This window comes from Anneissia japonica, unplaced genomic scaffold (assembly GCF_011630105.1).
Source record: "Anneissia japonica isolate Jap-2015-1 unplaced genomic scaffold, ASM1163010v1 scaffold284709_len978187_cov192, whole genome shotgun sequence".
NCBI lineage: Eukaryota > Metazoa > Echinodermata > Crinoidea > Comatulida > Comatulidae > Anneissia > Anneissia japonica.
This window is the reverse complement of record NW_022757342.1, coordinates 95,409-105,140: the sequence shown is the minus strand read 5'-3', so window position 1 is coordinate 105,140 and position 9,732 is coordinate 95,409. Positions and strand designations below refer to the sequence as shown.

The 9,732-nt window shown below is 36.0% G+C and overlaps 2 protein-coding genes across 5 annotated transcripts in view; one reads left to right on the top strand and one right to left on the bottom strand.

Annotated features, from left to right (window-relative positions):
• Positions 1–1,233, bottom strand: part of LOC117124697 (cathepsin B-like) — a 5,321-nt gene extending 4,088 nt beyond the window's left edge. For both annotated transcript variants that reach the window (XM_033271035.1, XM_033271036.1), the window contains exons 1-2: positions 1,022–1,233; positions 62–177 (exon numbers count right to left, since the gene is read on the bottom strand). In XM_033271035.1, the coding sequence (XP_033126926.1) occupies positions 62–177; positions 1,022–1,204 (299 nt within the window). In that variant the 5' untranslated portion in view covers positions 1,205–1,233. The remainder of the gene's footprint in view (positions 1–61; positions 178–1,021) is intronic.
• A 1,964-nt stretch (positions 1,234–3,197) lies between these two features.
• Positions 3,198–9,732, top strand: part of LOC117124661 (fibropellin-1-like) — a 30,283-nt gene continuing 23,748 nt past the window's right edge. For all 3 annotated transcript variants that reach the window (XM_033270973.1, XM_033270972.1, XM_033270971.1), the window contains exons 1-7: positions 3,198–3,365; positions 4,918–5,187; positions 5,883–5,996; positions 7,603–7,740; positions 8,541–8,708; positions 8,943–9,013; positions 9,162–9,381. In XM_033270973.1, the coding sequence (XP_033126864.1) occupies positions 3,281–3,365; positions 4,918–5,187; positions 5,883–5,996; positions 7,603–7,740; positions 8,541–8,708; positions 8,943–9,013; positions 9,162–9,381 (1,066 nt within the window). In that variant the 5' untranslated portion in view covers positions 3,198–3,280. The remainder of the gene's footprint in view (positions 3,366–4,917; positions 5,188–5,882; positions 5,997–7,602; positions 7,741–8,540; positions 8,709–8,942; positions 9,014–9,161; positions 9,382–9,732) is intronic.

Below are 9,732 nucleotides of genomic sequence, written 5' to 3'. Positions count from 1 at the left end.
ATTCTTCCACCTAGATACACCACTGATCATGACCACTATTGTGTAGTGTTTTTATACTCACCCATTTCCACATGAACTACAGCATGTTGTCAAGTCCTCTGCTGAGATGTGGTGGTTAACAGATCCATTTGAGTGGATGCAGTACCTATCAGACATTGCCTCCACTGCACCAAAAGCCTACAAGTAATACAATCAACAAAATACTTATTTAATGGCAATAATTTTGTGTCATTTGATTTTAGATAAGATAAGATAAAACATTTTATGACGTTAAATTCATAAACTTAGTTTAACTTCAATCTGTTCTTTCAGATTGTACTAAAAGTTTTTGTATTGTATTGTATTGTAGCTTTATTGTCATATTCCAAACAAGTGAACTATGAAATTACAATCTTGATGCTTGATAAATAAAAAACAACAAACTTGCTAGCTACTAAAACAGTAAATATATGAAATACATTTAAGAGTAAGTACAAATATAAAGAAAGTGCTATAGCACCTGGTAATTATTTGCACATACATGAACAGTATTGTATTGCATTATCTATGAAAGTTTGAGTTTATAGCATTGCTAACAAAGGAATTTTTATACCGATTTGATTTACACTTAAAAATTAAGGCAGGTCTTAAAATAATAGAATATTGGCATTTGCGAGCAATATATTTTAAGTAAAACTAGTTGTACACGCTCCCTTTTTGCATAATTTATTCACAATGTACACGGTTTGTGATGTGTGGTCGATGTCCTGTGAGCTTATTATTTAATCCTGAACAGTATATTACATCAATTTATAATTAAATTAATAAAAATGTTTGCATTATTTTTATATATTGAAATTATTTGTTAGATATAATTTCTTTGTACTCAAAATTGAAATTAGTGTGCCTATTTTGAGTTTAGAATCGTCAGTGAAGTGCGAGATCAGCGAGCTTCCTCTCCAGGTATAAATGTCCTTGGTTTATCTGAGTGTGTTCATCTGAATCTGTTCTGGTTAGGGCATGATTGGAATAAAACACTTACCCAGCAAGACCCGCATGAACCTTGATCTCGGATTTCCTTGATTGTGGGGCAATTTGGCCATGCCTCTCTAGCATCAAAGTTATCAGGAAGTTTTACAGTGACTGGCTGTTTAAGTAGGGGTAGCTTCATGCTGTCTGGCACTGGCTTAGCTCCCAGCATTCCTTTCACTTGCTCAATTGTCATGTCTTTGAAGTTCTTATTGTGTCCAGCCTAAACGGGGAAAAAAATCACAAAGAACCTCATGAAACGAATTATAATAAGTAGGCCTATTGTGTGAAATATAATATAAAATATATATTTAAAAAAAAAAAAAAAAATATATATATATATATATAAAATCAAAACAAGATGACGCTTGGTTACAAATTCAACATTTTATTGCACTACAGGCTGTTTCATGAGGTACTTCTACCACCTGATTATTGCCATGATTACATACGATAAAACTGAAACTATCTGCTCTTAAGTGTGTTTGTCATCTCAAATTAACACGAGCACTCCCTCGTTAGTTGCCATGTCTACATCATCGAAAATACAGTAGTGCAATATTTTACGAATGCCCGCATAGAACCTTGGCCCTCGCAGATGTCTGGTTAACTGTTTTATACTTATCTGCAACTTCATCCAGTGTTATATTCTTTATTAACTGTTGTGCATCTTCATCAAGTATCATCTATTATTTCATTTGGTTGATCATAATTATCATTATGTTGCTTATTAGATAATAACTGGAAATGTTCAAACCATTGTGCACATGAGATAGTTGTTTCCCCATATTTTTTAATTTTAAAGGTATTCCAGAATTGTTTAAAATTGCCATGCAAATTAGAAATAATATACCCTTAAGGCCAATCAGACAGCGTCGGCCGACGCAGCCCGACGCGATTTGTTGTCACGTCGGGTCTTTGTGAGTTGAACGCAGACGCGATGGTGTGCGTCGAGGGCAGTCGCGTCGTAGAATATTAAACATAACTCGTGTAGCATAGCTCTCAACGAATGTAGTCCTGTAAATAAATGAATAAAGAAATTGTGTAATAAAATGCCTCTGGCGGGACTCGAACCTGCGACCTCTCGCTGTCAAGGCGAGTGTCATAACCACTAGACCACGGAGGCTTCATGGTTGAACAGATTCAAATACCACCAGATACACTCTATTACACAATAGGTACGGCTAGAAACAAATAGGTGCATATAACATAAATCTTTGATGATTTATATATGATTTAACAGTGTTAAGGGCTACCTTGATTTATGTTATTATTATTGTTGTTGTTATTTTATTATTGAGTATTATTCATTCATTCATTCATTCATTCATTCTTACTGTATGCATAGGCCTAGGCCAGTGGAATTTGTTTTCCTTTTTTTGTGGGGGGGGGGGGGCGGCCGCACCCCTTGCACCCCAGCCTTCTTCCTGTATTTCCCATTGAGTTGTGTTATCAATTTTAATAAATGTTTTAGTCTGTAAATTTGTCTGTTGTTATCTTAAAGTCGACTCCGGAGGAAAAACATTTTTTGATATGTTGTAGAACTGATTTTTCCAAGACAGAAAAGGTTGTTTGACGAAAAACTGGGGAACGGTGAACGAGCTACAGATTTTTGAATATTTAAAAACTGGGGGGTAAAGGGGCGTAACCACCCATTTTTACACCTTTTTCCCCCAGTTTTTAAATATTCAAAAATCTGTATCTCATTCACCGTTGCTCAGTTTTTCGTCAAAAAACTTTTTTCTGTCCTAGAAAAATCAGTTCTACAACATATCAAAATTTTTTTCCCCTCCGGAGCCTGACTTTAAGTTCCAAAAAATATTATTATTTCAATTTATTTGAAGGACGAGGAAGGAAAATGGCTATTTTATAAAGTAGCTTATCTCATTATTGTCGCTTTGCCTACTTTTTTTTTCTGTGGATAAAACCATTATGATTCAACAAAACATCTCTTATTAACCATAGTATACGATATCGTAGGCCTTAAATTATTTACTATACTGAAGATTATACTGTATAAAGATTACTGAGTATAAAGTTATCATAGAAATAGTGGATTAATGTACATAACTCTATAGGCCTATCTATAATTTATCATTCAAGTAACCAGGACGTCAAGCTCTGATCTTTCCGTCGGAAAACCGGTTCCGCTTTTCACTATGCTTATTTCCTCCGTTTGATCACTGTCTGTTTCCTTGTACTGTGAAGACATGAGAGAAGCCTCTAGTCGATTTCTTGTCTTCTAAAACAGTCTGTTTTGAGTTTTTCTACTATGTTACGTTGTTTTGTATACCTGTGTTTTGGTGTTTTGATTTTGACTGTCTTCCTACAGTTTGGTGTCGCTGGAATCTCCATCAGTAAGTAATAGGCCTAATCAACAAATTTTAACCACTTCGATTTGAGGTGGCTTTACCATAGATTTAGAAAAATTTTCTTTTACTATGCTCTATTGTGAAATAAAGGAATTACTAAACCTCATTAATTTCTCCGACGAGGAATCCAAGCTCACCGACAAAGGGTCCACACCCAAAAGTTAGGACAGACTCGTCGGGGAAGCCTAGCCCCCCCTCCCCCACACCCCGGTCGGGGAAAATGTAATTTGTCGGGGAGTTTTTTGTATTAAAAAATTCTAATGTGTTAATTATGGAATTCTTTATTTTAAAAGAATAATTTGACAGAATACCATGCAAGTTGAGAGTCCAAATGTTGGCCCTTAGGGGGCGTACTAGCCCCCTGTCGGAGGTACCACAGCCTGTCGGGGAAGAGCTGGCACCACTGTGTAGTTGAATAGCTTGGTGGTTAAGATGCTTGCCTTCTAATCCCAGGGTCCTGGGTTCAATTCCTGCCAGTTGCAGGATTTTTTCTCACGACCAAAACAACTCCACTCCCTAAATCTGATATGGAGATTTAGTTTGTGTAAAGCATCGTGTGTGTATGTTTGTCTTGTGTAAGGGATTGTCACCTACAAGTAGGATAGTGATATATTCGCTGTTGACAATCCTTGGCACATGTATTGTGTGCCTAAATAAATAAATAAAATAAATAAATAACCACCACTGCAACCCTGATCGCAGTTGTATATAACACTCGCACATACGGTAGCACTGCTCGCACTAAAAAGAGTTTTGTTTTTGTTTTTGTTTTTGTTTTTGTTTTTTTTTTATAAATGAACAAATATTCCATATGAAAGGGACTTGTGATTAAAGTGAGATTTCTGAAATTTGGTACCCTCATCATAATGTGTTCTTTTATAAAAGAAAAACCCTTGTGTTCAATACTTTCCTAATGTCTAGCCTCAGTTTAAAGTATAGCACATCCAATGAAAAAGGGGACTGAAAAAGGAGACGTGGCCATTTAAAAAGGGGTGTGGTAATTTCTGGATTTTCGTCCCAGATAAAGATTTTGGCACACATTCCATGTTGTTCCTAAGGTTCATATTAATCAGTTGAGATATTGTCTCCTAAATTACGTGCATACAGAGCTTATCCAGGTCCACAGCTACAACAGCAGGAACGGTTCGGTTTTCTAACCTCGAGGCCGGAGTTTTAATCTCTCGCTCTGCTGTTCATTTTGCTTGTGTCCTTGAGTGAGGCACTATATCTGCATTGCTTCTCTCCACCCAGGAGGTGGGGTACCCGGTAGGGTAAAATACCAAATGCGTTGAATAGCCGCTGCAACATTATGGAATACTGTGAGTTTTTGTTCCATATACAGTATAGGTGTTTAATCCAATGACCTGGTTAATGATAATGTGAAGCGCACTGAGGTCTTTTCACAATGCGATATGAAGTCTACCATTACTATTAAATCATAATATGGATTGAGAATAATGTCATATCCAATTGTATGTTAACAATTCGTTTGAACTAATGCTATTTTGTTTTATAATATTAATTATTTTTGATACAGAACAATGCAAGAATTTTTTAAAGAAAGAATGTAAAAAATCTTTAAAGAAAGGACCCGTATGTGGCACTGATAGAGTGACGTATTCGGACGAATGTGAGTTGATTACAACGTCATGCACAATAGCATTTGGCCACATAGAGAAAAATCACAAAGGAAAATGCTTGGCAACTTCACCTGCACCGACTATAGCACCTGTGGCAACACCTGAGACATTACCTGCGACAACACCTGTGACATCACCAGCGATACAACCTGCGACAACACTTCCCGGTAAGAACGATTATGGGATGCCATTAGCAGAAAAGGTTTAGTTTTAAAATCAGTAATAATCATTTCATAAATCAAAATTTATCAAAAAGTATGCGTATAATTTCTGCAATTGTTAGGTCTAATTTCGTAAAAAACGTAGGTCTAATTTCTCCAAACGTAGATTAGATTTCTCGAACTTTATTTGCAATTACAGTACACTGATTTCAACATTATAGTAATAAGCCATTAAATATAAACTATAAAGTGTAGTCTAGGCAGATATACAGTATTTTAATTTAAATATTTTAATAAACTCTTTAATTCCCAAGTTTGTGAGATGTAGTAGCACATCTTTCTTGAAATTGGGTAGCTGATGGGGGTGAGGGGTTTGGTAAAGTGTGGGGCAGGGGCTCGATGATCAAGTGAGGGAAGTTAGGTCGTAAAGATGATATGAGGTGATTTTGAGCTACTTGGAGTGTGATTTTTTGCTTTGGACATCTGCAATGGTGTTGTGGGGTGTGGGGGGGGGAGGGGAAGCGCACCCCTAGTTACGCCACTGAACTTATGTACATATCGTTATGACATTGAAGTAGACAAATAGGTCTTAATATATTAACCTGTAGGTCTTAAAATAGCCAGTGCTTATTATATTATGATGCTTTTTGACAATAACATTTGACAATAAAATAATATCCATATTAAACTTTTCGTCACAGGTCACGTATGTGACACAAATCCCTGTAAGAATAAGGGACTGTGCCTGCCGAATGACTGGGACGTTTGGGAGTGCATTTGTCACAATGGATTTGCTGGCGCGAGGTGTGAAATTGGTGAGATATTGACTTATTACTAAACAATTTCATTCGTTCGTTGGTTCAGTGGCTCGCTCATATTCGTTTGTTCGTTTGTCCATTCATTCATACATTCATTCTTTCATTTATTCATTCTTTCATTCATTCATTCATTTAATTAATTAATTCATTCATTCATTCATTCAATATTATTGTTCACGAATGAGGTAAGCGGGAACAACAATTAGAAATGTATAATTTACTTGTATTATGTATACTCACGTAGGTCATATTATTATCAGTAATCGATACTTGAATTAGCAAAGGTTAAGCATCCGCTAATATCAAGGAGTGGCAAGTAGCGCCTCAGGAAATATTCATGTAAACCTTTTCTTCCATCCTTGATGCCTATGATATTTAATTCAATAGATAATATGGATTGCATTATACACTAGTCGTGTTCATTTACTTTTCTGTAACTTTTGTCAATAAACTATAGAATCCAAAAGGCTTAACCATGTACTTATTAACTGTCTACACTTCCCTATGAATTTGATATGACAGACAGGAAGGGGTTCTTGTAGTTGCAGGTTGGAAAACGTTAATACGTTTTGTTTATATACTGTCTCTTATACACATCTAGATGTGTATAAGAGACAGGGTTCATATACAGTGGTTAAATAAGGACATGATGGAAGATCGTAGGCTACCCTGTAGCTTTTCAACGGTTGGATTCAACGAATAAAGTCCTATAAAAGTCATTGTGTAATAAAATGCCTCCGACGGGATTCGAACCTTCGACCTCTCGCTGACAAGGCGAGCGTCATAATCACTAGACACGAAGGCTTCATGGTTGAACAGGTCCAAATAACCGTCGGGAACATTTTATTACACAATGATACGCCTCAAGAGGGCGTTCGGCCAAATAAATCTGGCAATACGGCTAAAAATACTGTCGTATATTATATATGATATTGAAGGGAGTTCGCCGTTAACACTGTTAATATAATATAAATCATCAAAGTTACATACAGTGTTTCTTATTTAAACACTGTATATGTAAATTTGATGATTTATATATATATATATATATATATATATATATATATATATCTTTTTTGGTATCTTTTTATCAAAATAATCTGTACATAAAACAATATCTTGCAGAAATAAATTACAAAACTGAGTTGTTAAATATTAAAAACAGGAAATCACAGAAACATCACATCAAAACAGCAGTAATAAAAATTCGAATCAAGGTATAAGGAACTTTCGTTGATAAACTATGTTTGATACAATTTTATAACATCATCATATATATTTGAGCACTGTATTATTATCTATTTTATTTATTTATTATTGGTGTTTCAATGCTAAGCAGCAATTAAATGGTAATACTATTTAATATATATACAAAAATGGCGTTTGTGCACGTTAAAGAACGCAGGGGTTGTCCTTAACCCGTGTGCTTCTTCCCAATCACCACCGAAAGAACCCCTACCCATATATTTTTACTGATATTGCTATTTTATATATTGATATTACTATTATTATTCAACATAGCTGTTGCCGTCTAGTTATGTATCATGGTTTTGCCTTAATGTATTTTAAATTGACTAAGTATTTTAAGCATTTTTGTATAAAGGAAAACCAGCACCGCCGATTTCTGTGACAGCGAAAACCGTTCCGGCCGATAGTAGGACGGTTCTTGTAGAATGGGTTCAAGCAACATCAAAAAGATCCAGCCAACCTGACGGCTATATTCTTGAACAGAAGATGAATAGTAAGTATAGACCTATCTGTCAATGTCACTTCTTTACTATACTATTAAAATGGTCCACGGTCTGCATGATGTTTATGACATGAATGTCCGTTTTTTCAACCAGAGACTTCGCGTGTCCATAATTATATTGTAAAGACATTTAAATAAGGGCCGGGTAGTGGACGTAGAAGGAAAGGAGTATTGGTGTTTGGTGAAGGCTAGGCGAGTTGATTGGCCGAGCGGTTAAGTCAGGGGCACCGTAACCTTCAGCTCTAATATCGGCGCTGGTTCGAACGGCTCACTCGCCAATGTTTCCGGTGGTGGAACAAGTCTTCTCGGATAAGGACTTTAAACCGTAGGCATAGTGTACGTATTTGGCTCGTGTGCACTTTAAAGAACCCGGTACATCATTCGAGAAGAGTAGGGGGTTACCCCGGTGTATGGTCCATGAATCCCTTGTTGTTAAATGGATATGCCACGTAGGACAGTGATTAATCTCACTTATTGGCATATCCTTCGCCCTCGTGCCTAAAGAAATGAAATGAAATGAAGCCAATTCAACAGGAAAAAAAACCAAAAAACGATCAATTATACAAATTTGTTCTATTATTGTATAATTGATCGATATAAATAAGAAGTTATAATTATTTTTTAATTAGCACCATGCGAATGATCAGAGAGAAAAGGGGTTGCGGTTTAGCTCTGCAGTTGGCAAAGCGTCCAAATATGCTCCGCATTTTTCTGGTTCGATTCCTGCAATAGTCCATATTTCTGTTACTCCACGAACTGTGTTAGTTATTGCTATTCTTAAATCATTTCAGGTAAAGCTTATCGACGAGTTACGTCTGCCATATATGGAGATGTACGACGATATGAGGTGAATGCATTACAACCAGGATCAGTGTATCGATTCCGATTGATCGCGGTCAATAAAGCTGGTAACAGCAGAGCTAGTGTCAGCAGTAATAACGTCACCCTTCCTGAAATGCGTGAGCACCATTTTGGTTTTTATCTTGACTAACGGTATGTCTGGGACATAATTCAGACTCGCACTGCTTCACAGCCAATCAATAACGGGAAGCTTATGATTTTTACGTTTTCAACGATGAGAGATTAAAATTAATGGTGACTCGGTTCATGAAAGTGCCTCCTTGGTATCTATTCGTTTGTTTAGGTTTGATCATTGTCAATACATGTGACCTAGCCTATGTCTTTATTTCCAGCACCTTTAAGCCCAGCAAGAGAGGTGTCTGTTCGAGCCAAGTCTGCCACCAAATTACGAGTTCGCTGGAAGGTAAGCATTATTCACCTAGGCCTATATCATTAATTATCATCAGTCTGTACTCAAGGCAGGTTGAAAATAAAAAATCGGAGGGTATGTATCTATAAATTTCCATACAAATCTACGTGAATAAATGACTCTTGATATTGTTTTAACCTAGAAACCATACAGAGAAGATTTAAATGGAGTTCTTCTTGGCTTCCAAGTAATATACAGAGTAGCAGATGATATAAAATATGAAGAAGTAATGGATCCGGAAGTTACTCATTTGGATTTGATGGGTCTTAAACCAAATACACGTTACATGGTGTTCGTGGTTGCCTTTAACGCCGCTGGTCGAAGTCCTGTTGGCGAGGGCATGACAGCAAAAACATTCAAAAGTATGCTTCGTTTCCTTATTTATTGATTGATTGATTTATTGATTAATTGAATGGTTGCATAAATGAATTAACACAGAAGGAAATATTCTAAAGAATAATTACATAAATACTGTCGGGTTGATTTAACTTCTAAATGAATTTATGTTTGAAAATACAAATTTCCTATAAAAATAAATCCGTTTCTTTCAAGTTAATTAATTTTGTACATTTAGCATAATAAGAAAAGAAATCAGGGGCGGATCCAGAAGCTGTCTCTTATACACATCTTCCTTAACCTTAATATCTAGAAGTCTCAAATTCTTAAAATGTTCTCACCTCAGCCTCAATCATGATGAGGCTCAGGGCGATATA